Raw genomic sequence first — 15,250 nt, 5'->3', positions numbered from 1 at the left:
GTGACCTGAGACTGAAATTAGATTATATTAGCTTTGCAGGCACCACATAAAGAATATTTTAAATGTTATATAAAAATTGTATATGATATACATATTTCTGAGGTAGACATCACCAAAGCAGGCTAAAAACAGAAGAAGTAGAAATTGACTCCAGACATAAATGCATTTTGAATAGGTCATTGACATTTATTTATTTATCTGAATAAATATACTACAGTCATATGAACTTTTCCACCCAAGTTAAAATTAAAACATAAACAGGATGAGTCATTTGCAAAGTGCGATTTATTTTACGTTGCCTTGATTACATGCCTCTACATTCAAAAATAAGCCAGTATCATATAGGATCCAACTGATAGAGAATAAGATTTTTCCCCTTTATTCTGAGGAAATAAATACTCATAGACTGATAAGTCGGATATTCTGTACATACAGGAACAACTCTGTAATAGGCTGACCTTCCCTGCAACTGTCTTTAGGTTGAACCAAGTCGTTTGTACAAATAAAAAAGAGGAAGTTATTTCTGTAGACGTTAGCCTTCAGTCGTTTCCCTGGGGGAGTGGAAGTCTTCTTCTTGGATAGTGGATTATGAAGCCTGTGCCTGTTGCTCCATTTATGCAGGAGACACGGAGCTGGAGGACACAGAGGAGGCCTCGGTTTTGGAGGCAGTGGTGGATGCTCCCTCCTCCTCTTCAAAGGGATTCTTTCCGCAGCACAAGGTGGTGATCATGCAGTGGCGGAACTGCTTGTTCATGCAGATGTAGATCATTGGGTTGTAGATGGAGGCTGACTTGGCAAAGAAAGCTGGGATGGTCATTAAGAGAGGTCCAAACTCAGAACCCTGATGTGTGAAGATGTACCAGGCCACACTGGCGTAAGGAAGCCAGCAAATCAGGAAGCCGATGACCATGATAACGACCATGCGGGTGACTTCCCTCTCAGCTCTCTGGGTGGTCTCAGACTCCTGCTGGGCGGCAGCAGCCTCCTTGACGGCACAGAGCAGACGGCCATAGCAGAAGAACACAACGGCAAGAGGAATGCAGAAGTGGCAGATGAACATGTAGATAACAAAAGACTCATTGTTGAAACCCTCAGCACGGGTATAGTAGTCGACTCCGCATGAGCACTGCATGCCCTCTGGGATGTAACGAGACCAGCCGACAAGAGGGGGGGCAGCACAGCCATTGGCCATGATCCAGGTGAAGACCAGACCCATAATAGCATGATTCTCACCGAAGCGGAAGTTGCTGATGGGCTTGCAGACAACTAGCCACCTTTCAACAGCCAGAACAACCAGTGACCAGAGACCGATTTCACCACCCAGGGTAGCAAAGTATCCTTCCAGATTGCAGCCAAGGCGCCCAAGGACAAAGTAGCCATGCATAGAGGTGTACATTGTTGTGGTGAATCCTCCAAACACCATGAAAAGGTCAGCCACAGCAAGGTTGAGCAGGATGTAGTTTAGAGGGGTTCGCAGCTTCTTGTGTTCCATGGTGACATAGAGGGTGAGAAAGTTGATGGGGAAGCCGACGAGAATGAGGAAAAACATGTAGGCACCCAGACAAGCGTAGGCTGCTGGGCTGACAAGGTAGTACTGAGGATATTCATAAGGACTCCGGACAATACCAGTGGTATTAACCATAGGGACATAAAAATAGGGTCCCTCTGTGCCGTTCATGGTTGCGGTTTGTGGTTGCTCTCAGCCCCGCGGTGGTGTTTCTTCTGGCTGTTTGAGATTACGATGGAGATGGACCTTGCTACAAATGGTTCTGGTGGCCTCAGCTGGGCTTTTAAAAGGCACATCGTGGATTATCAGTTTCCAAATCTGTCAGCACAAATTGATTTAGGCCACAGTTAATATCTAATCCAGCCGTCACTGCAAACATAACTGACCACTCATCAAGATATTAAGATTACACCTGCTCATGCCTGTCTTGGAGCTGTTCAATAGATATCTACTACAAACCTTGATTGCAACCAGCTATATTGTCCACAGAAATAAATGGTAAACAACCGGTTTGAGTTGACATGATGATTTAAATTGTCACTTCGGATATCCTGTCCCTGGAAAGTAAATTATACATCCTAAGCACCAACTGGAAAATTTCCTAAAAATCTTTAATGTGTTTGGTAAAATAATTTGCTGATTTGTTGATTTGTAAAGAAAAAAAAAACGAACAAACAAAAAAAAAATACAGTTTAAACATACAAATATTTGCAAATGGTTGCATTCATGCTGATTCCGAATGCTGCACTTGCTTCAAAGAAATGACCCAGAAGTGAGTCTTGATTTGAATGGGGAACTGTGGTATATATGAGAATTTTGACCATATCATCCTTTTTAGCTCTATTTTCTAACTACCATCTGGATAAAATTGAATACTTAATGTATTAAGGCGATATGTATCTGTGTAATGAGGGAGTGTCTGGGCTAAGAAGGTCAACTCCCAATATGATATACTATATACATGAAATTGCTAAGATATTTGGGTGTGATTTTGTAACAAATAGTCCACGGGATTGTAACATGTTGACAAAAAAGATGCACATTTCCTGCCAAGGATTTGAAATCAAGTGTGAAGCTACCTGGAATCATTATCTTCCAGTTCTGTTATATTTCAGAATGGCAACCTACTTGGAGTACTCAGAAGTACAAGGTGTTCAGAGCTCAAAGACGTGACCAAGGTAAGCAAGACCACTTTTGAACAAGACACATCAGTTGAAGTGTTTAGACTAGGCCAAGAAATATCTGAAGACAGATTCTTCAAAGGTTTTATGGATGAAAACAGAGTGACTTAACGATTGTGTGGCTGGATCTGTAACAGGCACAGAGCTCCACTTTGAGTCAGACACCAGCAAGGTGGAGGTGGGGTCCTGGTATGGGCTGGTATTACTAAATATGAGGTGCTTGGACCTTTTCAGGTTGAATATGGGCTCAAAATCAACTCTTCAAGATGCAGGAATTAGTCTGCATCTTTCTAAAAAAGGCTTGTTCCATACATGCACTTGTTCCATACATGCATTGAAGTACAATGAAGGACAGTGTTCCATACATGCATTGAAGTACTCATATGCATGACTAGCCAATAAAGGAGTTAAAAATGAAAAACATGACAATGGGTAGTTTTCAAATGGGAGACTTTTAGTGAACAAACAGTCCTCCTCTCTAAACAGTGTCTGGGAGGCTGTGATTGCTGCTGCACAAAAAGTTGATCATCTACTGATCAATAAACTCATAGACTCAATGAATGGAAGAAAAGAACCATGGCTACATTAGTCACTGATTTTTTAAGTCTGTCATGTTTATTGGAAAGTTTTAAGTTGTGTGTTCATAATTCTCCCTTAAACATATACAAATAATAAAAGTAAGATGGGAAAATGTGTATTTTTTTTATTTAGTTGTGTAATAATTCTGAAGTATAATTGTTGCGCAATAATTATGTACTTATATACTTCTAAGGAAGTCAGAGCCCCACTTTCACTTTCTTAAACAATCATGTTTGAGATTTTTTAACATTTTGGATAAACTGAGGGCATTGTAGTTGGTGGTTAACAAAAATATGGAGGTTGCTGTGCCTGTCTTCAGCATCAGGGAACAACCTTAATCAATAGAGACTATAAAAAACACACTGTGAGATACACACTCATACCTAAGAAAATTTTAGAACCCATGCATGCACAGGGACAACATGCAAAAATAACCCAAGGTGGGATTTGAACCCAGGACCTTCTTGCTGCAAGCAGGCAGTGCTACTAACTGCACCATTGTCCAGCCCGATGTTGTCCTATATCATATTATTATACTATAATAATAACATAACAATATAACATCATATTATGGGAGATATTTCAGCTTCTTCTGTTGTGACCATCTAAAAACATTAAGCATCATCTTTAGACAATAGTTATATTTTGTTTTCTGTACCATTTAAAAATATATTCATGTTGTTATTGAACTCAGCTAAACTAAACTGACTATTATCAGAGGTTTCCTGTATTGCACTGAATGTAGAGCAGAGGCCAGAGTGTTGCTGAGTGCTGGAGCATCTTAGCTGTTGGTAAAGAGCTCAGCACTTTCCTAATGGGTGCTGTATTAAAGGGATTTGGAGCTTATGACTGTATTCCTTTCACAAGCCTGTAATAGATTTAATGGTGCAAAGGGTCACTCTCACTTTGTAGGATGCAAGCTTCTCAAGACGTTATACCTTATTTGCTTTGTTCTTCTTTATGTGTTAGTTTTTCAGAAACAAAATAAAATATTTGTTCAATGTCTCTAAAAAGATCTTTTGACTGTAAAACAATCAAAACAGTCCACGGGATTGTAACATGTTGACAAAAAAGGGCAAAACAGCAAATCAAAAAAGGTAAATGCCTTATTTATGGTTTATCCTTTTATAAAAACAAGTTCACAAGCAGTTTTTATAACCTATTAACTTTCCCTTAAAGAAAGGAAACACACATTAAACAACCCAAGAAGAAAAACATGATAACAGGTGGTTTTCTGTCATTCTTCACATTTGCAAAAGCAATTGGAATGCCTTTAGGGACAGAGACTGTTCAATGTGACATATTTAATATAGCAATCATTGCATCTGAGTATAAAACATTAGAGTTTTTTCTACAATGACAGTTACAGCTGTCATTGATATCAATTATCAAATGCTCATTACACTGTTTTAATATATTACCTGTTGTTGGTATTCAACGTCCCAGTACAGTCCTCAGTACATTTTCTTTACAATACCAATGAACAAAAGATATTAACGTTTCTTGACAATTAATTATCATAAACAATCACTTTCAAAATAAAAAAAAAATGGTTAATCCAGTGTGTAATCCAAGAATTACATTTAATGTCTCTGCTGGTCTTTAAAAATAAAACACCAAAAGAACAAGAGCACCAAAACAAGAGACCAAATGAAAAATGTGTTCTGTGGTGAATATTAAGTGAAACTTATTTTTTTATTGTCAAGTGCTACAAAAACATTATTTGCTTGACTACAGCAAGTTAAATTTAACTCATGTCTTCATATAACTCAATTCAAATCAATTCACGATGCACTTCTAAAACAATTCACTTTGACCAAAGTACTCTGTAAGAAATTTGGAGAATAAAACTGCTGTTGAATATTATGCACAGTCAAAGCAACACGTACATATGACATAAGGTAAATATTAGTCAATCTGATTTCTCTTTCACAAATACAAATATATCACTAAGCATGTTACGAACAAGGGCTTTGGATTGTGTTCACACACTAAAGTCACACACAAACAACTTGCTTTCACAATTAAAATCCTGGTTTTTGTTTAACATTACTGCCAAAATGTAAATTCAAAATATGCAACAATGTGAGCAAACATCTCCACTTTCATCATGTCTTTGGTCTGGAAGCCTTTACATTGTTGGTCCAGATGCAAGTCAGACAACTTAAGGATCAGTGTTCAATCTATTTAAACTGAGAAAGCGGCTGGAAGATTCTCAGGTGTAACTTTTCTCAGGACTGAAGAAAAGTTACCTTGGGAATAGTCAAATCCCAAGGTAAACTTGCCAACTTGAATAACAAACTATTAATCATTTTTAATGACTAAATGCCACATAATGCTGTTTTTATCAAAATGAAAATAAGGTTGGAGTTGAGGATTACTGATATCTTAATATGAACTTAAACAACCCTTTTATAGTGTGATATAAATTAGTTAGGAAAATAAAACAAATGTTAATATGTTAATATTAATGTTAGTGGGAGCTGCAGTTGGCATTTGTCATTTTTTTAGAGCCACAAAGCCTTGAAGATTAACATAGACGTTATGCAGCGAAAGAGGTGCTCTGCTGCCCCCCTCTGGAAGTTAAAGTAATTGCAAGGATTTAGAATTCATATGTCGACAGACATATTAGTCTAAATCTAATTGTGCCAGTATGATGACAGGAAACAAGTCTTTTCAATTTGTGGAGGAATTTTGACACATTTTCTGTTTTTACAAAATAGTTTTCATTTAGCAACAGTAGAGAAGTTGGCAGCGTGAATAGCTTGGTTAAGGTCATGCACTGCCTCTCAATTAGATGTTTATCTGGACTTAGACAAGAACAAAACTTAATTTACTTTTTTCTTGTGTCTCACACCTTCCAAAATTCATCTTTAGCCAGTCCACAGAATATTTTCAAAGCTTTCAGGGATCATTGAAATGTTTTCTGGCAAATGTTAAGACTGGCTTTTGTGGGCTATTTGGTTTTCACCTCAGAACTCAATGGATGCCATAGTTGATCTTTTATGACCTCCTGGATGAAGCGTCATGAGGCTTTTAGAGTAGTTTTGATGGAACATCTATTTCATTCACCATTTTTCTGTTTTCTCCATTTGTTAATACCATGGAATACCCAAGGGTATCCTAAAGTCCTGAAGCTTTGGAGGTCATATTAGATATAAAAAATGTTTTATTATGTTCTTGAATATCTTTTGATCAGGGTAAGGTTTGTTGCTTTGTGGAATATTTTAGCCCACCTTATGTTGTGAGACAGGTTCTGTTGTCTGAAGTGATTTCTAGCTTTGGCAGGTCAAGAAATAATGTGGTTAAGGAAATTTACCTTAGTTTTTTAAGTACATTGTTATTTACAGTTAGTTTGAGATAACAAGGAAATACAAACTTTTTTCCCCCATATATAGCTAGTATAATTCGATATTTATTCTGGATACTTTTGTTAGGTTTTGAATTTCTTTTAATAATTTGAAACATTGAAGTGTGATATATGACCAGAAAAGAATCTGTAAGGGGAATTATTTTTATTTTTTTTAACATCACGTCATATTAAAAACCTGTTCTGCCCCGTTTTCATTATGGTCTTTCTTTTTTTTTTTGAGCATTGATTAATCTCCTGCGGACTAATCTGTTCTTTGACATTGTGAAGTTTTCAATTAACAGAATTTTAATTGATGATTATGATCCCTCTAAAAATCCTTTAACATGCAATCTTATTACCTGTAAATTGAGAGAAGACTGCAAAAGTTGAGTTTGATCAATTGAAAACATTACAAGATCTAGAAGAAAGATGTGTAAATACTGACAACAATGTAGCTGGCAGAGTTTCTCAGACATGTCAGTGTCACATTCTTTTCATATTTGGGAGAAAATTCAGGGTTGCCCTTCACTCAGACCTACAATTTATCTTACCCATATTTTGCTGGAGAAACTTTGACAAACGTTGGTGCAGGCTGGCTGGCTGTTAAAGATGACTGTGGTTTTTAGAGGACAAATGAGTGGGCAGAGTGTGAAGCTCTCTCACTCTGCCCACAGGAACTCTCTTGCTGAGTGACCGGTAGAGAGGAGGGAACACTGTGACCAGGACATGGCACATTCTGCACCTCCAGCCCCCACATACAGTTCACACCGCGGAGTTAGACATCATCAGGCCCGTAAGAGCAAAAGTAACATCAGACGATGTCCAGCATCTTGAGATCAGTTTTAAGTCTGAAGGAAAATATGATTTCATCAGCATTGGTCATGATTTAAATAATTTATTCTAACTTTGTTTAAATACTCTTTTAAGCAAAGACAAAAAGACAATATTTACACAGCGACCCAAAGATAATCAGATCTACTTTATTAAATATTTATATTAAGTATTTTAATCAGTGACTAAATGATTTGATTCCATTGTTTCCAAACTGTGGTAAAATCACAGTCTCACACCTGTGATTTTACAAATGTTTTTTTAATTTAAAACATTTTGTTAATTGGTTTCATGAAATATAACTTATCAGAGGTGTCAATAGACAGATTTTACTGCTGCTTAGTTTTAAGCGCAAGGCAGCCATGTTGAGATCGGGGCCTTCATTTAGAGAGACCCTTTGTGGGGGATGAAAAAAATACTGATGTAAGCTGTTGTATGCAGTAAATTTTTAAATAAACAAATCGTCCACAAGATTTTTCACTTGCTTCTGAGGAAGTATTGATCAAATTTTCAGATCAGATTTTCTTTCGGCCTGTGGAGAAATGAAATGAGCTGAACTTCTAATTAGCTTAGGAGTAGTTTCTCAGAATCAGTAAGGAGTTTTGGAAAACTTGAAGGACAGCACAGAGCTTAGGCTAAATTAAATTGATTAGAAGTACCTTAAAAGTTCTAGTGAATAAACAACATTTTTATACACTTATCAATGGCATAGGAGCGCTGTCTTTTACAAGACAAAAGGATCTGTATTGTCATACTAAAAAGAGAGCTAGATAATAAGGTATGCATTTCCATTCAAGGATCTTGAAAAGGTTCAACACTTTCTGAAAATTGTGCAAAAAATCCAAAAACCTAATTTGACATGGTGTGTATTTGGGTGGAGGACATCACAATGGACTGCAAAAGTGAACGTAATAAGCTAACTTTATTAAACACAATGTGTGTAATGGTGACCAGAAAAAATCCTCTAACCTGCTGGTTAATTCAGTTTTCCATCATTCTGCCCATGGTTCTTTGGATCTGCCTTTGTTTTTCTGGACTTGCTTAGAATTTTAGACCTTGAATTTAGGGTTTTGTTTTTGTTATTTTGTTGTTTTTTTTTTTCGTATTTTTGCATCCTCCTCTGCCTGCATTTGGGTGTTCACAAACACACCAGAGTGACAGTGTTACTTCAAAAGAGGCATGCATATCTGATCCTGTGTATCGAAAAAAGATGGATTTTATTTTTAGTATTAAAATAACACAGAAAAACTAATAAAAAATATCTTAGAATTTTGTTTTATATGTCACAAACTACAGTTATAAAACACTTTGAAGTGTGTATGAACATATTTTCCAGAAAAAAAACTACTTCAAAGCTATGGCTGGTCATAAAAAAACCAATAGGGAAAAATAGTAGACGAGGCACAAAATCGGTGAACCAAACTGAGTTTAAAAGGGTTCCTCTTCACTAATTCTACAATCCAATTGCTGTGCTAATATGAAGGAATTTTAAAAAATCTATTAAACACAGCACTAATGTCACTGTTACTGTTTAAACTTTGTACCTCGAGGTAAACTGATGATCTATTGTTTTTCAGAATATATTTCTAAGTCTAACCAACTCTATTTGGAAAATTGTTGCGCCTGTCCCTGTTCTGCTTCAGATCTGAAAAATAAAGTCTTGAAAATCAACACATCCATTGTTGCACAACCTTCTGAATACATACCAGCAGTGGGCGCTGTTTGCCTTCAGCACTCCCCATTACAACTCTCTGTTCACATTCTGCTTCATTATCGATTCCACAGGAATCAACTGAGGCAATGTTTGCATCTTGTTGCTGAATTAGTACTAGCCCATCTAGGCTACGTGTGGCTGTCCAGCTGGCTCTTTTTTAATGCATTATTCACATGGTCAAGGATGCCGAGCCTCTGCTGAGCATGGATGTGCTGTATCTGATGCATGTCTATGTTTCTAAATCAGTATCCTTCACACCACTGCTATTACTGTATGGTGACACCGTGTATTAAATGAATCCCTTGGGCACTCCCCCTCATCAAAAAAGGCTGATCTTTCTCCAGAAAAGACATGTTGGACCTTTTAGTCTTCTTAAGTACAAAGGAGATGAGGTCAGAGGTGTTGTTAATGTTTCCTTTAGTGCAGGAAATCACATCATTCTGCATCAGCAGCATCTGATCTCACATGAAACCTCCATGGTCGAACTATTCTTGGCACTTGGACCTATTTTTACATCCTAGCTGAACCCTTTGTGTGTAATCACATGTATAACAGCTGCATAAACCACATTTGCTGGGTTGCTCCCGCTCCTTTCTGTTGCCATGTTCCTTGATTAGCCTTGATTTACCCTGCCTTGACTTTTTTCCTCCTTTGTTTCTTTGTGGTTACCCACAAAGCTGAAACACACACACACACAGATACACAGTGGCGTTTCTGTGGCTACTTCATACCACCTATTGTTCATGTTTGACAACTGGAAAGAAATTAGCACTCTTTGGCATGATTCATCATCTTTCAATCGACTGGTTGCTAAGGCGATGAATCCGGGGTGCATGTGCGGAGCACTGAAATCCTGCAGAGTGTGAAGAGTAATGGCTTCGGTTTGACATGCACACACACACGTACACCGATTTTTACACATGTGGAGAGAATGTAACTACACTGCCAGGCTGATCCTGGCAGGTAGTGTTGGAGGGTTTTTCAAGAAAGCCATCCCAGATTCTGGTGGATGAACCTCAAACTGAGCACACAAATGTCCCCCTCATCAGCATACACTTTCAGATACACACACGCAGATCCACACACAAGACACCTCCCACGTTCTCATCTGCACACGTTCACACAACAACCACTTCAAAGCCACACATATTCATTGGGCCTGTCTAAACTCCTTTTATGATTTCTCATCTTTCATAGGCTAAACTATGGATTTTGAGGCAAACTGAGACTTGTTAGATAGTCATTTTGTTTAGACTTTACTCCAATTTTACCCTGACTCCATGATCTTAAGCGTCCATAGACATTTTCTCTCTTTTTTTTGTTTTTATTTTGCCATTCAATCTCAGCCAAGTGACATTTCTTAACAAATTTGTCTCCAAAGCAAACAGGGATCTGCACTGTAGATGTCATGGAAATGGTGGTCAAAACCCAAACTAAGATTCATATATTATTTTATCCAAAGTGAGTAGGAGCCAGTATGTAATTCAAAAGAATGATTCGCTTGAGTAAAAATACTATAGTTTTACTGTATCATGCTGCTAAGACAATTTTTTAAAAGCAAAAGTCAAACAGCATTTCTTTCTGATATAAAATAATAAAAATACAACTATAACAACCTTTATATGAAACATTTATTTAATTTCATTCTGGTTATAAAGCACATACAACAGTCATGTAGAACATACAGCCTCTAAGTTTTATTGTAGTTATTCAAGTGCTTATTTTCAAAATCTTGAACCAATTATTTTAAAAAAAAATAGTTTATTACATAGTTGGACTATCCGCTCAGGTGCTTTTCCGATAGCCATTAATCTCATCAATTTTTTCTGACCTCCGTGACGAAATGTTTCTTAGTCGTGATGGAAATGATGCTATAACAGAACCTACGCAAATAACTGGGCCACTTGAAGTTTGGCAGGAAAAACTGATAAAACAAATCCAATGCCAGCCTCAAACAACGACACATAACAACAGAAGGAGCAGAACTGACGACAATAACAAGGATGTGACAAAGAAAAACTGGAAACTTCCAACTAAATTAACACCAGGTCTAAGCAGAAGAAAGAAAGTAAAACGAACCAAAGCAAGTCTGAACATAACCGAACACAGGATCATAAGCTGACACTCATGAACACAACAACCTTAAACATGCAGCAAAATATTACTTATGCAGCTCTGTTCAGCAGCTTGCCACCATTCCGTCTAATGTTACACCAAAAATTGTTTTTTCATGAGCTGGCATACTTGTACATTTTGAAGCCATTAATTATCAAGTCGATATAATTCAACATGATTAGCAGAGAGGAAGAGAAAATAAAAACATTTAACGAGAAAGCACATCAGAGGAGTTGACTCTCTACATTTGTCAAGTGTTGTTTCTAGTTTCAAGAAGTGAAGAGGGGGTAGAGTTTCAAACATGTCCCTCCTAATGAGAAGGCGGGGCCAGGACAGAGCAGAAGATGATGGATTAGGCTCCTGAGGGATGAAACTGGGAATAGACAAGGAAGGCTTTGCACCCCATCTGCTTGAATATTATAGAAAACTCTTCACATGACCTTGATTTATAGATCAAATCTCTTCCAACATTTTTATGTAGATCTGTGGAAATTAGGTGTCAGTTCTCTGTGCCAATTAATTAAATTTAACTCTAACAGTTTATTTTTCTCTCTGCCTGTCTGTCTATGATCTTTGGACATCCAAAATATTTTATAACGGCTAATTACCTAAAACAGCTGCTCTCATTTACATACTAGACTCTAAGCTCAGAAGTTATCATGGAAAACATGGCAGAAGCATTCACTCATTACACATTTTTTAACTAATTTTATAGCCAAAAGTTTCAATAACTAAACCCAGTTGGGCTTTAGGGTTGAAAACCCTATTCTTCCTCCACTTCCAAAAAGCAAAGATGAGACCCTGATCTTCACTTCTGATCATTAGCATTAATTTTCTTATCTTTATTCTGATTTAGTTAAAAGGTATAAAATCTGAAGAACTCACTTTGCTGGTCATAAGAACTCCTGCTTCTAGCTCTGTTTTTCTACCACACTTACCACACTTTCACCTCTCTGACCTCTTTTCCTCCATTTCAGTTTCTGATAACTCACTCATCTAATAATATTTCTCAGCTTGTACATTGTGTACTTGCCATGTGTCAATAGCATTAGACTGCTGTTATGTTACCTTTGCTTCTCTCTGACACCAGGTCCAAACATGAAGGCACTCATGGCTATAAATGGTCCAGTGTTGACGCAAGACTTTCTAAATTATTCATTTCTACAGTGTGTTGACAGAGGACAGAGTAGGAAAGCACAAATATCCTGTGAACCTATTTATGTGTTAAGGTTAAAATTTATCAATAAAAACAGAGGTCCTAAACCTGCATTAGTGAAGCAGAAGATTTTTTGTGAAACAAACTAGTGACATACAGAAGCACATCGCCACAAAGCCGATGATGCTTTTTGGGATATCATGCAGCTTTCATTTCCAGGTACTCTTTACTCTTTACTCTTTGGGTTTGAAAGCCAAGGCTGCTTTGCAGAGTGCCTCCTCTGTGAGGGTGACAACTGATTAAAGTTAAATCTAATAAATGTTTACTGCTGTTGTTCATGTTTGACTAGTTCATAAATTCCCTTATTTTATTCACTGATTGTCCTATTTTAATGTGGCTGTAATGTGAATATTTTTAAACTTTTTTTTTTGTATTTTCACAAATAAATTGAAGATGTCATGAACTTAATCTTTGCTACTTAATCTTTAACATGACCTAGTTCAGTTTTGATCTATTAGGTTGTTTAAAATTTTATCTAGATCTCAATGTGGTCCTACTGCTGTCTGCAGAAAAACACAGCTTGGCGTGAAACAACCAATCAGAGCCAGGAGGAAGGGGTTAGCACTGTCAAATTTTTTGTGGTTTAGGAAATTTATTGATAATAAATTGGTCAATTTATTTGTCTATGTGACTGGAACATTGCTTTTGAAATGTAGAAGAGAGCCAAGTAATTCTGTTCTACGTGAGAGGGTGAATGTGCATGGACACGTTATTTATTGCAGCCGACGACAAAACATTTGTCTTTTCCAGCAGCCATTGCATAGCACATACATCGTTAAAACCAATTGACCAAACATGCTTGTCTTTGAATAATGAAGTAATTTATTCATTTGTTGATTTGTAATACTGATCAGATTTTTTCTTTGTTTTGGGGTTTTGATTAGTTAGTTTTGAAGTTATTTTTCAGTATACCATTTCGTTTTGTCATAGTTTGTGTATTAAAATGAGTTGAAGTCCATTTTATCATTAAATTTTTATGCATCCATTTTGTCTTTTCCATCAGTAGTTGGCTGCATGTCAATAGTTAGAGAAAAAAAAGGGTTATTTTTACAGTAAATGAGCTGCAAAGTTGGGCTATTTTGTTCATAATTAAGTTTTTGTTCATAAAAACTTAATTAGAAATAAGTGTGTCAGTGATTTTGGCTTGTCATATCAAAAGTTTCTTCTGTCTGTGATTCTTAGTTCATTCCTTCATGGGAGACTGACAAGTTTGACATGTGACTCCAAAGATACTGGATTGTGCCTGGATTCAACAAAAGGAACTTGAACTGTAATAATAATTTCATTAATAATACATTGTTAATTATAAATATTAATAAATACATAACTTCAAATTTGGATTCCCAACATAGTGATCAACCACACTATTAATCATTAAATGTACTTAAATGTTTTTTTTTTCTTTTTCTCACTTCTTTCACAACCAGCTGACACAACATTTCCACAAAGTTCTTTTGATCATTTAGGAGAAGGAGCTAGTCACTGTCTGCTGTGGGTGTGTGTGTGGGGGTGTGGGGGTGGGTGTGTGTGTGTGTCACAGATTTTTGGGCAAGTAGTGCGTTAATGTCTGCTGATCTCTTGGTCCTACAATGTGCCATTCTGCCCAGTTAAACACTCCAAAAATCCAGCATCTAAGCTCTTGGCAGCAGCACAGACTCAACTCGTTCCTTATCCTGGCTTTCAATGGGCCTTCAACTACAAACGTTGGGCTCATTCATTATGTTCAATCTGTGATGAGTCTGTGTGTGTAATTTAAATGTGTTCGGCTCAACACTAAAATATAATAATATAAGAAAATAATATAAAACAGCTCGCTATTCCTTTGGTTATGACTTTGTTCACATTAGTAAAAAATCTCAAACACATTGACATGATTATGATATTTTCCTTGTGTTAATATTAAAAAAAGAGAAGGGGTAGAGAGAAAAATGAAAGATGGTCTATTCTTTGTTTTCTCTTCAACATAAGCTGTTTCAGCCTTAGCTAAGAGAATTGTATAAGTAATTATACAGTTATTAAAATATAAACTTTAATGGAGTGACAAAGGGATGGCACAATTTTTTTATTAACTGTAGTGCGGTTTAGTTTATTATCAGAAGATAGTATTGTACCTCCAGTTAGGCTGCAGACTTCTGCATAATTGTTTTATATAAATATGATAGTGGTTTAAACATTTAAAATAAATCTTACAAGAATTTATGCAACATTTTTAGATTTTAAAGATTGTAAAACTCTCTTAGGTTTGAACTTGGTTTCACCCTGACTGGCCAACTTGGTTCTCTAAATGCCTGAACTGGAAGTCTGACTTAGATTTATTTTATTTTATACAATATAATAATGGACCCTTTAATAAATAAAATGAGAAAGGGAGTTTTAAACTAAAACAGCAACTTGATAAAACATCTGCTTTTCAATTTTTGGCAAAGTCTTCAGCTTTAGATCATCTCATCTCATCATGAGTACTGACATTTAGAAACATTTAAACAGTATTTGTCAAAAACAAAAATATAAAAATATGAAGTGTTCTTGTAAGATAAGAGAAATGATATACTCTCTGACAGATTGTATGATGCTATATGTAATTTCAGGCTCTTTTTCAAGTCATTCTCAAAATGGGACGTGTTTGGTTTGACAGATATGAGTTATGGATTGTTCTGTTCTTTGTGGGGAAAGGAGGTGGTAACAAGATGGGGACCATGAAACAACCCAACTGAAAAGAAAATGGGCTTGTATATTCCATATAAAATGACCCCTG

At 36.5% G+C, this 15,250-nt stretch overlaps 1 protein-coding gene across 1 annotated transcript; it reads right to left on the bottom strand.

The window, feature by feature from the left end:
* Window positions 1-267: 267 nt before the first annotated feature.
* LOC116720947 (rhodopsin) lies at window positions 268-1,782 on the bottom strand. The gene has a single exon (XM_032564512.1). It carries the CDS (start codon window positions 1,676-1,678, stop codon window positions 614-616), a length of 1,065 nt encoding a protein of 354 aa, XP_032420403.1. The 5' UTR covers window positions 1,679-1,782; the 3' UTR covers window positions 268-613.
* Between the last annotated feature and the right edge of the window lie 13,468 nt (window positions 1,783-15,250).

Source organism: Xiphophorus hellerii, chromosome 1, assembly GCF_003331165.1.
Source record: "Xiphophorus hellerii strain 12219 chromosome 1, Xiphophorus_hellerii-4.1, whole genome shotgun sequence".
Lineage (NCBI taxonomy): Eukaryota > Metazoa > Chordata > Actinopteri > Cyprinodontiformes > Poeciliidae > Xiphophorus > Xiphophorus hellerii.
Note: the sequence above shows the minus strand (reverse complement) of the source record. Positions and strands in the feature narration are given on the sequence as shown.